This window comes from Erinaceus europaeus, chromosome 21 (assembly GCF_950295315.1).
Source record: "Erinaceus europaeus chromosome 21, mEriEur2.1, whole genome shotgun sequence".
NCBI lineage: Eukaryota > Metazoa > Chordata > Mammalia > Eulipotyphla > Erinaceidae > Erinaceus > Erinaceus europaeus.
The window spans coordinates 33,905,045-33,921,790 of NC_080182.1; the positions used below are offsets into that span (position 1 = coordinate 33,905,045).

At 44.5% G+C, this 16,746-nt stretch overlaps 1 protein-coding gene across 3 annotated transcripts in view; it reads left to right on the plus strand.

Moving 5' to 3' along the window:
* Nucleotides 1-1,369: 1,369 nt before the first annotated feature.
* Nucleotides 1,370-16,746, plus strand: part of SUMF1 (sulfatase modifying factor 1) — a 71,502-nt gene continuing 56,125 nt past the window's right edge. For all 3 annotated transcript variants that reach the window (XM_060180791.1, XM_060180790.1, XM_016191200.2), the window contains exon 1: nucleotides 1,370-1,680. In XM_060180791.1, the coding sequence (XP_060036774.1) occupies nucleotides 1,393-1,680 (288 nt within the window). In that variant the 5' untranslated portion in view covers nucleotides 1,370-1,392. The remainder of the gene's footprint in view (nucleotides 1,681-16,746) is intronic.

Genomic DNA, 16,746 nt, shown 5'->3' on the forward strand with positions numbered 1-16,746 from the left:
TTTTGAATATGCATTTAGATCAAGTACATTTATTACATTTTTCTGAGATAACTTTAAATCTGTAAGTTTCTGTCTCATTTTTTATCTTCTTGGTTTGTTTTGCATTTTGTTTTTGCTGAAGAAACAGCATTCTGAGGGTTGAGGGGACAGCATAATTATTATGCAAAAAGACTTTCAAGCCTGAGGCTCTGAGTTCCTAAATTCAATCTACAGCACCACTATAACTAGAGTTGAACTGGTGAGAAAAACAAAAACAAACAAACGAAAAGCAAACCCTTAGCCTGGGAGCCCTGTGGTTTTCAAACTTTACTTTGTGTCAACATGTGTTAGAATAGTGTGGCGAACATGTTTAAAAAAAAAAAAAAGAGGAGTTGAAGTACAAGGATCCATACAAGGATCCCAGTTCAAGCCCCTGGCTCCCCACCTGTAAGGGGGTCGCTTCACAGGCTGTGAAGCAGGTCTGCAGGTGTCTTTCTCTCTCCCTATCTTCTCCCCTTTCAACTTCTCTCTTCCCTACCCAATAAAATGGGGGGGGGGAATGGCCTCCAGAAGCAGTGGATTGTAGTGCAGGCACAGAGCTCCAGCGATAGATAACCCTGGAGGCAAAACAAACAAAAAACAAAGAAACAAACAAAAAAACACTAACGTGTCCTCTTCCTAGCATTTCTGGTTTAGTACTGCACTTTTTCCATTTCTCTTCCCCTCTCCTCTCCTCTCCTTTCCTCTCTCCCCTCCCCTCCCCTCTCCTCTCCTCTCTCCGGCACCCCTTTTAGCTCTGCTTTTTGGTGATGCTGGGGGTTGAATCTGAGACTTCTGGAGCCTTAAACACGAAAGCCTTTTTGCATAACCATTATGCTATCTCCTCCAACTCTGTACTACTTTTCTAAATTTCCAGGTGACCTGAGGTGCAGTCCCTACAATCTGGACCTCCCAGCCTGCACCCCAATGCTGCAGTCCTCCCCACTCCCCATTAAGAAAAGTTTACTTAACTGGCTTAGTAATGCGTAGGTGTTAAAACTCTGGCTTTGGAGTTAGCTGTCTGGTTTTAAAGCTCCTTTTTGATGCTTATTGGCCATGTGCCTTTGAGCAGGTCATTCCCTGCTGTAGTATTCTGTATTCCTGGTGAGAATTCAGGAATTGCGGTCCCTGGTACCTAGCAAATGCTCAATACATTTAAATGCATTTTTCCCCCACCCAGGAAATAAGTAAGGAGTGCACAATCTGCTGGCAGGCCTTGACTTTTGCATGATTTGGAGCATTATGACTTCAGCCCAGTCCGGGAGTTGTCAGGCTAGAAGAGGACGGGTATCTCTCACGGGTACTTTCCAGATGCCGCTCCTTTAAGGAGGTTGGGTCACGTGACGGGCTGGGCCATGTGACTGCAGGGCCAATATGGCTGCGCCCGCTCGCGGACCGACTGGTGGGAGCCGCGCGGGGCTTAGGCTGGTCCTCGTGCTGCAGCTGCTGCTGCTGCTGCGGCCTCGCGGGGCGGCGGCGGGGGGCGACGAGACCGGAGTGGCGACCCCCACGGGCGCCTGCGGCTGCGGCACCCCTCAGCGGCCCGGGGCTCAGGGCAGCACGGCGGCTGCTCACCGCTACTCCTGGGAGGCGAATGCCCCGGGCCCCGACCCTGACCCCGGCCCCGACCCGAGCCCAGACCCTCGGCCGCAGCCTGCCAAGGTGCGCCCGGGTCCCCTGAGGCGGGTGGGGGCTCCGGGCGCTGGGCGGGCTCGGGACGGCGAGCAAACATGAGCGCCCAAAGTTCCTAGTGGAAATCCTCCTCCTCTTCCTCTTCCTTTCCTTCTTTCCCTCCTCCCCTCTTCTCTTTCCCTTCTCCTCTTCCTCCTCCTCTTCCTCCCTTTTCCTTTTTTCTTCCTCCTCTGCTGCCCCATATCCTGTAGGACGTCCGAGTTTGGGGAGGGGGCAAGTTGGTGCCCGGGTACAATCTGAGGACATCCCCCTCAATCTCCTTTTCTTGTCCCTAACTCCCTGTTTCCTCCTTCCACTCTGTTTTCTTGAAGAGTTTCTCAGAATTTTTAAGGCAGACAAACTCCTGTTTATTTAAGTCTTGGTTTCCCTCCTTCCTGGCAGAGGAGGAGTCAGGATATTCGATCTCTGTCACTTAACACAGTTGTGCACCCATCTCTTTTAAGAGTCTTGGCTCTCTAGTACAGAAGAAGGACACAGGTTAGGGCAGGATTTGTTATTATTATTTATCTGTGTTTCTCACAGTGCTCCGATGTGTTAGAAGCAGTATCATTAAGAGCTACGACGACATTGTTCATTCTGTCAGGTACTTTGACAGGTACTTTGCTATGTCTGTGGAGACTATTGGTGGGACTAAAACCCAGGCCTCCTGATCCCTAAGGTACTGCTTCTTCACCCAGAGGCAGTATATACTTTCTTGTTCTTGGGACCTCCTCCTCTACCTCTTCGTTTAGTATTCCTATATGCTGCTACGGTAGTCAGGTTTACTTGAACATAAATCGTGTTTGGTGTTCTCTCTGGGCTCAGCTGAATTGATTCTAAGAGGTTCGAGATGGGTGTGTGTGTGACAGGAGCTCTTTGTTTTGCGTTTTTATTATTATCCTGAATTTATTTATTTATTTACCGGAGCACTGCTCAGCTCTGGCTTATGGCAGTGCCGGGGATTGAATTTGGGACTTTGGAGCCTCAGGTATGAGAGTCTGTTTGTATAACCATTATGCTATCTACTCCCACCCTGTTTTGCGTTTTTTAGTTGGCAACTGATGTGGTGGTCTGGTGTGCTCCTGTGCTCACTCACTTATCCAGCAGTTTTTGGTATAATCACATGCTGTCTCTTCCAGGAGGTAGTTAGTTTTCCAGCCTTAAAATTTCCCATGTCATTCGTGGCCATGTGTCACTTTCTTTAAACAGTGCTATTGTTCTCTGATGTCTACATGGCTGGTTTTCAGACCTGTTTTAATCTCTACACCTCCCCCCCCCCAACACAAACATATACCACACACACTGGGCACTGGGCATTCTGCTGCAAGTTCTTAATCTGTTACCTGGTTTCAGTGAGCACAATAGTGAAATGATACCTCAGGGGGAATAAAGGATATCTGACATTTTCTTTTCCTTCCTTCCTTCCTTCCTTCCTTCCTTCCTTCCTTCCTCTCTTTCCCCCTTTCTCTCTTTTGAGGAAGAGAGACAGAAGCAGAGGTTAAAGAGATAGGAGAGACACCTGTAGCACTGTCCCAATGCTGGTGAGACTTCTCTCCCTGTAGGTGAGGACTAGGATCTTGAACTCTGTGCATAGTAACTCATATGCTCTGTAGGTGAGCCGTCACCTGGCCCCATATCTGATTCTTTTACAGGAAAAACTGTTGTGAAATCCTCCTGTGTTGCCACTTGTCTTCCCAGCCACCCTGTGAGGGATGTTATATCTCATTTTAAAGACGACTTCTGAGGCTTACTAGAATCTTAAGTCTCAGGACTTGAAGGTATCTGAGTGAGGTTCCATCTGTGACTTGTGCAGGAGGGAGGGGGAGAGAACCATGGAGGGGGAGAAGCCTTGTCAGGTGGATGGGTGGGGCAGCCTTTGGGAGCAGACCCAGAAAACGCACTTCTTGAGCTGATAGCTTTTTGTATTAGTTTTTTTTTTTAATTTAATTTGCCAACAGGGTTATCACTGGAGTTTGGTGCCTGCACTATGAATCCACTGCTCCTGGCAGCCTTTTTATGTTTTTTTTTTCTTTCTTTCTTTCTTTCTATTTTTCTTAGATAGGACAGATAGAAACTGAGAGGGGAAGGGAAGATAGAGAGGGAGAGAGACAGAGAGACACTTGCAAACCTGCTTCACTTGTGAAGCATACCTCTTCAGGCAGGGAGTGGGGGCTTGAACCTGGGTCCTTGAGCATGGTAATATGCATCTTTAACTGTTACCATGCTCAAGGACTTGAGTTTGAGCTTCTGTTCCTTACCTTTATGGGGGAAGCTTCCCAAGTGAAGCAGTGATGCAGGTATCTCCCTCTCTCTCTCCTCCACTTCCCCTTGATTTCTATTTGTCCCTATCTTATAAATACAATTAATAAAATAATTTTTAAAACAATAACACTCGTCTTTTTATTTTTTCCTCCAGGGTTATTGGCTGGGCTCGGTGCCTGCACCATGAATCCACTGCTCCTGGAGGCCATTTTTTCCCCTTTTTGTTGCCCTAGTTGTTGCAGCCTTGTTGCGGTTATTATTGCCATTGTTGACGTTGCTTTGTTGTTGGATAGGACAGAGAAAAATGGAGAGAGGAGGGGAAGACAGAGAGAGAGGGGAGAGAAAGATAGACACCTGCAGACCTGCTTCACCGCCCATGAAGTGACTCCCCTGCAGGTGGGGAGCTGGGGGCTCGAACCGGGATCCTTACGCCGGTCCTTCCGCTTTGCACCACGTGCGCTTAACCCACTGCACCACCGCCCAACTCCCAATAACACTAGTCTTAAAAAAGGCTTCTTGGAGCAGTGGATTCACTGTGCTGCCATCAAGTCTCCGTGATAACCCTTCTTCTTCTAGCGTTTGCTCTTCTTCCGTAGCCAGTCAACAGCGTCAGGTTGAGCCTGATGTAAAGTTTCGAGACCTCCTTTGAATCTGGAGAGGTGGCAGTCGTTGACTATGTGGGTCATAGTCTATCTGTAGCCACAGGGGCAGTTCGGGTCGTCTCTGGCTCCCCAGCGGTGGAACATAGCGGCGCACCGGCCATGGCATGTTCGATAGCGATTGAGGAGGGCCCAATCATAACGTGCTAGGTCAAAGCCGGGTTGACGCTTGCAGGGGTCTGTGATGAGATGTTTGTTCTTTACCTCAGCTGACTGCCATCTCTGTTTCCAAGAGTCTGGAACAGAGAAGTTCAGTGTAGGCGTAGGGGACCAGATTGGGTGACGAGACGTCAAGCGTTGGACAGGGTGGGCAAAGATATCCGCGTATATTGGCAGGTCTGGTCGAGCAAAGATGTGGGAAATGAACTTAGATGATGCCGCATCCCGACGAATATCTGGCAGGGCGATGTTGCTAAGAACTGGCAGCCATGGAACTGGGGTGGAACGGATGGTTCCAGAAATTATCCTCATGGAGGAATATAATTTGGAATCGACCAAGTGGACACCATACTGGGGCACAGTATTCTGCAGTGGAATAGCATAATGCCAGAGATGATGATCGTAGTGTGGAAGCGCTCGCGCCCCATGAGGAGCTGGCCAGTCTTGCAATGATGTTATTCCTCGCGCCCACCTTTGCTGCAGTTTTTATGAGATGTTCGTGAAATGACAGAGTGCGATCGAGAGTAACGCCAAGATAGACTGGCTGGGCTTCATGCTGGATTCTCGTATTGTCAAGTTGTACGTTAAGCTCACGCGAGGCCGAGGCATGGTGTAGATGGAAAACAGATGATACAGCTTTTGCAGTGCTGGGGATTAGTCGCCATTTTTTACAGTAATCAGATATCAGAGACATGTCTTTCGTGAGTGTTTCCTCGAGGATGTCGAACTTGGATGCCTGAGTTGCACAGCAGATGTCATCGGCGTAGATGAACTTCCTTGAAGAAGTTTCTGGGAGGTCATTGATGTAAATATTAAATAGCGTAGGAGCCAGAACAGAGCCCTGGGGGAGGCCACTTGAGACAAGTCTCCATCTGCTAGACTTGTCACCCAGATGCACCCGGAATCTTCTGTTTTGGAGAAGAAACGATATAGTGTTGGCCACCCATGGAGGCAGGCATCTTGAGATCTTGACTAGGAGACCACGGTGCCAGACCGTGTCATAGGCTGCTGTGAGATCAACAAAGACAGCACCCGTCTTTAAATTCTTCTGGAATCCATTTTCAATGTAAGTTGAGAGGGCCAGGGCTTGTTCGCAGGTAGATCTTCCTGGGCGGAAACCAGCTTGGGCGGGTGATAGGGATTTCTCTGTAAGAGGAGAAATACGTGACAGAAGCAGCCTCTCAAGGAGTTTGTAACACACGGAGAGGAGAGAAATTGGTCTATAACCCTGGTAGCAATTAAAAAGAATATATGCATGTGATGTGCCAGGGAATGAACACAGGGCCTCGTGTGTGTACAACGTCAATTGAGTAGTCCCTGGCTCTTTTCTTCCTTCCTCTCCTCTCCCCTCCCCTTCAGTCTCCTCCCCTTCTCTCCTCTCCTCTTTTCTTTTCTCTTTTACTAGAGCACTGCTCAGCTCTGGCTTATGGTGGTGTGGGGCGTTGAACCCAGGACCTTAGAGCCTCAAACATGAAAATCTGTTTGCATGACCCTTATACTGTATCCTCCCCTTTTTTTCCTTCTCCCTCTCTCTCCCCCTTCCTTCCTCTCTCTTTCTTTTATGTAATAGTTCATGCCCGAGGCTCTAAATTCCCAGCTTCAGTCCCCAGTACCACCGTTAATTGGATCTGAATAGTACTCTGGTCTCTCTCCCTCTCTCTCTTTCTCTTTATCGCTCTTTCATTAATGCATAGATTTTTTTTTTCCTCCTCCAGGGTTATTGCTGGGCTCGGTGCCTGCACCATGAATCCACCGCTCCTGGAGGCCATTTTTTCCCCCTTTTGTTGCCCTTGTTGTAGCTTAGTTGTGGCTATTATTATTGCCCTTGTTGACGCAATTCGTTGTTGGATAGGACAGAGAGAAATGGAGAGAGGAGGGGAAGACAGAGAGGAGGAGAGAAAGATAGACACACCTGCAGACCTGCTTCACCGCCTGTGAAGCGACTCCCCTGCAGGTGGGGAGCCGGGGGCTCGAACCGGGATCCTTACGCCGGTCCCTGCGCTTTGCGCCACATGCGCTTTAACCCACTGCGCCACCGCCCGACCCCCTAATGCATAGATTTTAAAGCTGTTTTATTTAAGAGAACCAGAGTATCACTCTGGTGCATATGATGCTGGGAAATGAACTTAGGACCTTCTGTTTCAGAGATCCACTGTGCCAGCTGGCCCATTTTTAAAAACTATTTGTTTTTATTTATTGATGCATCTTTGCCACCAGGATTTTTGCCGGGGTTCTTTACTTGCATGATGAATCCATTGCTCCTGGTGGCCCTTTTTCTTTCCTTTAAAAATATATATATAATTTATTTGTTTATTTATCTATTTTTTTTGTTTATTTGCTTGTTTATTTTTACCAGAGCACTGCTCAGCTCTGGCTCCTTTTTCTTTTCTTTTTCCTCCCTCCCTCTCTCCCTCCCTTCCTTCCTTCCTTTCATAGGACAGAGAGGAAAAGGGGAGATAGAGAGGGAGAGAGAGAGAAAGAGAGATCTGCAGACCTGCTTCACCACTTGTTCATTCTCCCCCTGCAGATGGGGAGCTGGGGTTTAAACCTGGGTCCTTGTTCACTGGAATGTGTGTGCTCGACTGGCTGTGTCACTGCCCACCCCCTACCCTCCCCCCCACCTCTCTATATGTCTCTCACCCTCTCTAAGAAAAAAATAAAAGAAATGGTTGCTTGGTCCAGTGGAGTCATGCAGGCCCTGAGCCTCATGATAGCTCTGATGGGAGTGGGTATGCCTGTTCTCCCTGTACTTGGCTGAGCCACCTGAGCTGGCTCCTGTCCTGCCCCATTCCAGGCAGAGCTGGATTCGTCCCCCTGGCATTGCAGGAGGTTCAGGCTGGGTTTCTAGCTTGGAAGGAAGGAAGGAAGGAAGGATGGAATGGGACATTAATGGCTGAGAGAGGAGTGAGAAGGGGAGGAAGCAGGAGGTACAAAAGGGACCTTTTGGGAGGCCCCTGTTTGGGACAGAAGAGAGGCAAAGGCCAGGGGGTACAAGGCAGGCAAACCAGTGGTCTCTGCCATCAACATTCTGGAGGCCGGTGTGAGCTCGTGGACTGGCAATGGCACTGGAACCTTCTCCCAGCCCATGTCGCGGCTGGACAGAACTCTGCTTTCACTGGGAGACCTGGCACTTCCTAGGCTGGGGAGGGAAAGCGGGGAGCAGTGACCCGCCACCCCCCCCCCCGGGCTGCTGTCAGCTTGTCTGGCTGTCTCTCCTTCTTGCTCTGGCTACCTTAAAGCCACGTTCTTTCTTTTCTGTCCTGCTCCTTGTCTCTCTCTGGCTTCCGCTGCTGTCCCTCTCTTCACTTGGACCCTTGTTTGTACAGATCAGAGATGATTTCTAGGCTACCGAGAAGCTCCGAGTGGATTCATCCCTCTGATGAGAAAGTGTGTCCTTGTGTGCACAGACGGTGCTTCTCTGGTGGTCTGATGGTCCTCTTTTGTTGAAAATACTGAGATAGGAATGTCATCTCGTGGAAGTCACCCCAGGGGCCCTGAGGAGCCTCCTCTTTGTTGGGGTTCAGGATGTTCAGGCCTGAATCCTGTCTTCATCACCGGCTCCACCTATGCTGCTCTGCTCTCTTGTAAGAGTAAATTTTAAAAAATCACCCCTTGAAAGTATCCAGTTTAGTTTAGTGGGTTTTAAATTTTTTTTTTTTTTTTAGGAAAGGATTGAGATAAGAATTCCTTTTGGGGGGCAGTGTGGTTGTGTATATCACCATGCTCAATGACCTGGGTTCAAGCCCCCTGCTCCCCATCTCCATGAAGAGAAGCTTTTGTTTTCTCTCTCTCCTTCTCTCTCTTCCTTCTCAGTTTCTGTCTCTATCAAAAAAAGAAGGAAAACAAAAGTGACTGTCAGGAGCAATAAATTTGTTGTGCAGGCATTGAAATCTAGTAATAACTCTGGAGGGAGGGGAGATCCTTGAAAGATAGTGAGAGGGACAAATAATTCATTTGTTTCTTTTGTTTTCTCTTTCTTTCTTCTTCTTGTTCTTTGTTTTTTACCAGAGTTTTTGCTAGGACTTAACAGACATACAATTCCATTGCTCTACGAAATCTCTTCTTTTTTCTTATCTTTTTTGGTTTTTTGGATAGAGGGTGAAAAACAGAGGAGAGAGAGAGAAAGAGAGAGAGAGAGAAAGAGAGAGAGAGAGAGAGAGGAGTTAACATATCACTCCACTACTGTGAAGCTCCCTTTCTCACTCCTGTATCCTGCACGCTAACTTATTACACCACTGGAGCTCCTCCTTTCTCACTCCTGTTGGTACTCTTACGTGATTGGTTAGGGGCTCTGTGTCTTCAGTCCTGGTAACATGTGTGCACTACCAGGAAAGCCATCTCCTTACTGTCCAATTTCTTCTTAAATGTTGACTTTTAGTCAGTAGACATATCAATAGAGTTGGTAGAAAAATGGCTTCATTGGCTGGGGAGGTGGAATAGCTGGTAGAGTGTAGGACTTGCATGCTTGAGACCCATTGGTACTAACTAAGCGTTATGTGTGCTCTAGTATGACCTTTCATCCCTTTATTTCATTAAATATGTACGTATATAAAAAAAGAAAAATGTGTTCAGAGTGGTATGCATTGGAGACAAAACTTTGGAAGAGTAGTTGAGTAACATGTTGAAAGGATTTTAAAAAGTTCATTTTTTAAAATTGATCTACCTCTTACATTAAATTCCAATAGCATTTGGTCACTTGATAATCCAATGGAAATATTTTATAGTATAATTTTTTTAAATAATTTATTTCTTTATTGGGGAATTAATGTTTTACATTCAACAGTAAATACAATAGTTTGTACATGCATAACATTCCCCAGTTTCCCATTTAACAATACAACCCCCACTATGTCATTCATCATCTTTCATGGACCTGTATTCTCCCCACGCACCCACCCAGAGTCTTTTACTTTGGTGTAATACACAAATTTCATTTCAGGTTCGACTTGTGTTTTCTTTTCTAATCTTGTTTTTCAACTTCTGCCTGAGAGTGAGATCATCCCATATTCATCCTTCAGTCTTTGACTTATTTCACTCAACATGAATTTTTCAAGGTCCATCCAAGATCGGCTGAAAACGGTGAAGTCACCATTTTTTACAGCTGAGTAGTATTCCATTGTGTATATATACCACAACTTGCTCAGCCACTCATCTGTTGTTGGACACCTGGGTTGCTTCCAGGTTTTGGCTATTACAAATTGTGCTGCCAAGAACATATGTGTACACAGATCTTTTTGGATGGATGTGTTGGGTTCCTTAGGATATATCCCCAGGAAAGGAATTGCAGGGTCATAGGGTAGATCCATTTCTAGCCTTCTGAGAGTTCTCCAGACTGTTCTCCACAGAGGTTGGACCAATTGACATTCCCACCAGCAGTGCAGGAGGGTTCCTTTGACCCCACACCCTCTCCAGCATTTGCTGTTGTTCCCTTTTCTGATGTATGACATTCTCACAGGAGTGAAGTGATATCTCATTGTTGTCTTGATTTGCATTTCTCTGACAATCAGAGACTTGGAGCATTTTTTCATGTGTTTCTCGGCCTTTTGGATCTCTTCTGTGGTGAATATTCTGTCCAAGTTCTCCCCCCATTTTTGGATGGGGTTATTTGTTGTCTTGTTGTTGAGTCTGGCAAGCTCTTTATATATGTTGGTTATTAAACTCTTATCTGATGTATGGCATGTAAAGATCTTCTCCCATTCTGTGAGGGGTCTCTTGGTTTGGGTAGTGGTTTCTTTTGCTGTGAAGAAGCTTTTTAATTTGATGTAGTCCCATAGGTTTATACTTGCCTTAGTCTTCCTTGTAATTGGATTTGTTTCATTGAAAATGTCTTTAAAATTTATGTGGAAAAGAGTTCTGCCAATATTTTCCTCTAAGTATCTGATAGTTTCTGGTCTCACATCCAAGTCCTTGATCCACTTGGAATTTACTTTTGTATTTGGTGAAATACAGTGATTCAGTTTCATTCTTCTGCATGTTTCAACCCATTGTTTCCAACACCATTTGTTGAAGAGACTCTGCTTTCCCCATGTAATAGTCTGGGCCCCTTTGTCAAAGATTAGATGTCCATACGTGTGGGGCCTCATTTCTGGGCTCTCAATTCTATTCCACTGGTCAGTATGTCTGTTCATGTTCCAGTACCAAGCAGTTTTGATGACAATGGCCCTATAATACAGTTTGAGATCTGGGAGTGTGATGCCTCCGGTTCTGTTCTTTTTTCTCAAGATTGTTTTGGCAATTCTAGGTCTTTTCTGGTTCCAGATAAACATTTGTAGCATTTTTTCTATTCTCCTAAAAAATGTGCTTGGGATCTTGATGGGGATAGCATTAAATTTGTAGATGGCTCTGGGTAATATATTCATTTTGATGATGTTAATTCTTCCAACCCATGAACATGGAATATCTTTCCACTTCTTTGTGTCTTTTTCAATTTCTTTGAGTAGTGAGTCATAATTTTCAGTATACAAGTCTTTCACTTCTTTGGTTAGGTTTACTCCTAGATATTTTATTGTTTTTGTTGCTATAGAAAAAGGAACTGATTTCTGGATTTCAATTTCTTCTAACTTAGTGTTTGCATAGAGGAATGCCACTGACTTTTGAATGTTAATTTTATAGCCTGACACCTTACTGTATTGCCTGATGATTTCCAAAAGCTTTTTGCTGGATTCCTTAGGTTTTTCCCTGTATACCATCATGTCATCTGCAAATAAGGAGAGTTTGACTTCTTCTCTTCTAATCTGTATGCCTTTAATTCCTTGCTCCTGCCTGATTGCTATGGCAAGAACATCCAACACTATGTTGAATAGTAATGGTGATAGTGGTCATCCCTGTCTAGTACCTGATCTGAGTGGAAATGCTTCCAGTTTTTCACCATTGAGTATGATGTTGGCTGTAGGTTTGCTATATATAGACTCCACTATCTTGAGGAATTTTCCATCTATTCCCATTTTTTGTAGTGTTTTGATCATAAAGGGATGTTGTATTTTGTCAAAGGCTTTCTCTGCATCTATTGATATGACCATGTGGTTTTTGGTCTTGCTTTTGTTGATGTGGTGGATCACATTGATTGATTTACGTATATTAAACCAACCTTGCATGGCTGGGATAAACCTCACTTGGTCATGATGAACAATCTTTTTGATATACTGCTGTATCTGGTTGGCTAGAATTTTGTTCAATATTTTCGCATCTATGTTCATCAGAGATATTGGTCTGTAGTTTTCTTTTTTGGTTGTGTCCCTGTCTGCTTTTGGTATCAGGGTGATGTTGGCTTCATAGAAGCTGGCAGGGAGTATTCCAGTGTCTTCAATCTTCTGGAAGACTTTTAAAAGTAGAGGTATTAGTTCTTCTTTGAAAGTTTTGTAGAATTCATTTGTAAAACCATCTGGTCCAGGACTTTTATTTTTGGGAAGATTTTTGATAACTGTTTCAATTTCATTAGCTGTGATGGGCCTGTTCATGTTATCCACTTCCTCTTTACTCAGTTTTGGAAGTTGGTAGGTATCTAGGAAATCATTCATTTCTTCCAGGTTCTCTAGCTTGGTGGCATATAGTTGTTCATAGAAGCCTCGCACGATATGTTGAATTTCTGCAGTGTCTGTTGTGATATCTCCTCTTTCATTTACTATCCGATTTATTTGGGTCTTCTCCCTTTTTTGTTTTGTGAGTCTGGCTAAAGGTTTGTCGATTTTGTTTACTCTTTCGAAGAACCAACATTTACTTTCATTGATCTTGTGTATGGTTTTCCTATTCTCAATGTTATTTATTTCTGCCCTAACTTTAGTGATTTCTGTCCTTCTGGTTGCTTTAGGATTCCTTTGTTGTTCTTCTTCCAGGTCTTTAAGATGTGCAATCAGGCTGTTTACTTGTGCTTTTTCTTGTTTCCTAATGTGTGCTTGTATAGCTATGAACTTCCCTCTTAGGACTGCTTTAGCTGTGTCCCAAATATTTTGATAGCTTGTGCCTTCATTTTCATTGAACTCTCGAAACATTTTGATTTCTTCCTTGATTTCCTCTTTGACCCAGAAGTTGTTAAGAAGTGTACTGTTGAGCTTCCACATTTTGGGACTGTTACTTATCTTTTGTTGATTGTTAAGTGTTAGTTTAATTCCACTGTGGTCTGAGAAGATGCTTGGGATGATTTCAGTGCTCTTGAATTGGCTGATGCTGTCTTTGTGGCCTAACATATGGTCTATCCTTGAGAATGATCCATGTGGATTTGAGTAAAATGTGTATTCCAGCTTCTTGGGATGAATGGCTCTGAAAATGTCCAATAGTTCTAGTTTATCTATCTCTTCTTTTAGCTCCCTTATGTCTTTACTGATTCTCTGCCTGGATGATCTGTCAAGTTGAGACAGTGGGGTGTTGAAGTCCCCTACTATGATTGTGTTACTGTTAATATATTGCTGTAGCTCTTTCAGTAGAAGTTTGATGTATTTAGATGGCTTCTCATTGGGTGCATAGATATTAATAATTGTTAAGTCCTCTTGATTGACTGATCCTCTGAGCATTAAGTAGTGTCCATTCCTATCTTTTTTAATCTTATCTATTTTCAGGTCTATCATGTCAGATATGAGAATAGCTGTTCCTGCCCTTTTTTGTGGGCCATTGGCTTGTATGATAGTTTTCCATCCTTTCAGTTTAAGTCTGTGTTTGTCTTGTTGAGTTAGGTGAGTTTCCTGTAGACAACATATTGTTGGGTTGTCTTTTCTGACCCATCTTCCTACTCTGTGTCTTTAAATAGGTGAATTCAGGCCATTGACATTTGTTGATATCAAAGATTGAAGATATTTTAACGCCATTCTTGTAGAGTTTTAGAGTGTTTTGATATATGTCCTATTTGTGGTGGTCTGGTTGTTTATAGGAGACCTTTCAGAACTTCTTTCAGGGCAGGCTTGGTGATGGTTGATTCCTTCAACTGTTGCTTGTCTGAGAAGGTTTTGATGCTTCCATCTAGTCTGAATGACAGTCTAGCAGGATATAGTATTCTTGGCTGAAAGCCTTTCTCATTGAGCACTCGATAGATATCTTGCCATTCTCTTCTGGCCTGTAGTGTTTGTATGGAGAAGTCTGCTGCTAATCTTATGGGTTTTCCTTTGTAGGTGACTCTTTGTTTTTCTCTTGCAGCCTTGAGGATCCTTTCTTTATCCTTATTCCTTTCCATTCTAAGTATGACATGTCTTGGTGTCTTTAGGTCTGGGTTAATTCTGTTTGGGACCCTCTGGGCTTCTTGAATCTTTATGTCTTTGGTGTTGTCTAGACTAGAGAAATTTTCAGCTATTATGGCCTGGAGAATGCTTTCTTCCTCTCCTTCTCTTTCTTCCTCTGATAAGCCAATAATGCGTATGTTGTTTCTTTTGAAGTCATCCCATAGGATTCTGTTGTTGTTTTCAGCATCTCTTAATCTCTTTTTGAGATCTCTTACTTCTTTTTTAGTTGTCTCTAATTCATCCTCAATCTTGCTAATTCTGTCTTCAGCCTCATAGATTCTATTCTCTCTGCCCTCTACTGCTTTCTGGAGTTCATCTATTTTGTTGCCCTGCTCTGATACTGTTTTAGCTTGTTCAGCTAGTTGCCTTCTTAGCTCAGCGATTTCAGCTTTCAGCTCTCTAATAACCATGAGATTATTAGAATTTTCTTCATATTCTCATTTGTTGTTCCTGCATTTCTGATTACAATTTTTTCAAATTCTTTACTCACTCCAGTTATTATTTCCTTAGCTAATGTTTGGATGTTGAACTCGTTGTTTGTGCTTCACCCTCTGGAGGACTTTTACCTGGACTCTTGTCCTGGTTCGAGTCTCCAATATTTTTTTGTTGTTTTAACCATTTTGTATATTATGTTATGAGTTCCCTTTATCAGTACTTTTCAAATTATTGATCACTATTGCCTGGATTGACTTGTGTCTAAGTAATTTAATTAAAGGTTTTACCGTGGTGAAAGTTAATAGTTTTTTCAATCCCTGAGTTGGAGCTCAGTGGTATAAAAGCCTCTTTTTTTTCTTCCCTGTAGGCTATGGGAGCCTGAGGGCTTTTAAACTATCAATAGGCTTTTTAGCTTAATCACTGACTCCTGACCAAGAGATAAAGCAGGGTGTGGCAGAGATAATCCAGTGGTTATGCAAAGAGACTTTCACAGCCCCTCAGCAATGCCACCGAGGTATAGGTCTTCTCCTGAGTTTCCCAGTTAGATCTCTGTCCCCTGGTGTCCCTCCCTGTTGCTGCTCCAGATTCTGCGGGTAGTAGCAATGGAGACTCAGAGTTGCACTTGGTGAGTCTCTGGGGAGTCCTTTCCTCCCTTCAGCTGTCCCCTTGTTGTGGAGCAGACTGGAGGTGGTGTCTCCACTGATAAACTGTTGAACTGTTAGCAGTCACTTAATCTCTCCTTAGGGCCCTCTCTCCTCTCTGTCACCAGCCACGCATGTTTGTACTCACGGGTGATTTACTGGGTTCCTGTGGTCATTCTAGTCCTGTCTTGTTTCGGTCCGGGTGGTCTCCTTTGGTATTCCTAGTTGATCCGGGAGAGGAGAGGAGAGGAGAGAAAGCGATCTGCTGCTAGTAGCTCCGCCTCCAGAAGTCGAATCTAAATTTTTTTTTAATTATCTTTATTTATTGGATAGAGATAGCCAGAAATAAAGAGGGAAGGGGGTGGTAGATAGGGAGAGAGACAGAGGGAGACACCTGCAGCCCTGCTTCACCACTCATGAAGCTTTCCCCCTGCAGGTGGGGGCCAGGGGCTAGTGTTTTTTTTTTAATTAATTTTTAGTACAGTTACAACAAGGAAGGCTTTTACAACCACCACCGCTAACTCTCGAACATCCTGTCACCCTAGAAAGAAACCCACTAGCAATCCTTGCTCATTCCCACCCTCCTCCAGCCTCACTAAATTGTCTTTTTCTGTTTTCTTTTATTTTTTTACTATTATCTTTATTTGTTTATTGAATAGAGACAGCCAGAAATTGAGAGGAAGGGAGAGATAAGAGAGAGAGACACTTGCAACCTTGCTTCACCACTCGCAAAGCTTCCTTCTGCGGGGTGGGTACAGGGGGCTTGAACCCAAGTCCTTACGCATTGTAACGTGCGCTCAACGAGTTGCACCACCGCTCGGCCCTGTGTCTTTTTCTTTCTGTTTTAAGACCTATTTATTTTTTTGCCTTTGTCTCCAGGGTTATCTCTGGGGCACGGTGCCTGCACTAGGAATCCACTGCTCCTAGCAGCCATTTTTTTTTGTCCATTTTTGTTTTTGTTGGATACAGAGAGAAATTGAGAGAAGAGGGGAGACAGAGGAGGAGAGAAAGACAGACACCTGCAGACCTGCTTTGCTGCCTGTAAAGTGACTCTCCTGCTGGTGGGAAGCCAGGGCTCGAACCGGGATCCGGGAACCACGCTGGTCCTTGCGCTTTGTACTCTGTGCTTAACCTGCTGTGCTACTGCCCAGCCCCCTTAAGATTCATTTATTATTTGCTACCATGGTTATTGCTGGGTTTCTGAGCCTGAACAATTCTACCTCCTTTGGTGAACTTTTTTTTTTTTTTTTAATTTCCTTATTGGGAAGTTAATGTTTTACATTCTACAGTAAATACAATAGTTTGTACTTGCATCACATTTGCCAGTTTTCCATATAACAATACAACCCCCACTAGGTCCTCTGAATACAGGTCCTCTTTGGACCTGTATTCTCCCCGCCCCCACCCCAGAGTCTTTTACTTTGGTGCAATACGCCAATTCCAGTTCAGGTTCTACTTGTGTTTATAACAGAGAGAGAAACAGGAGGAGAGACACTACAGTATCGCTCTGCTGCTTGTGATGTCCTCACATGGTGGCTGGGGGCTCAAACCTGGGTCCTCATGCATAGTAATATGTGAACTAAACTGGGTGAGCTGTCTTCTGGCAAGAGACAGAAAGAGAGACCAAGAGAGAGGCCAGAGCATTGCTCTGAGTCATGTGGGTTCTGGGATTGAACCAGGGATCCTGCGCATGCA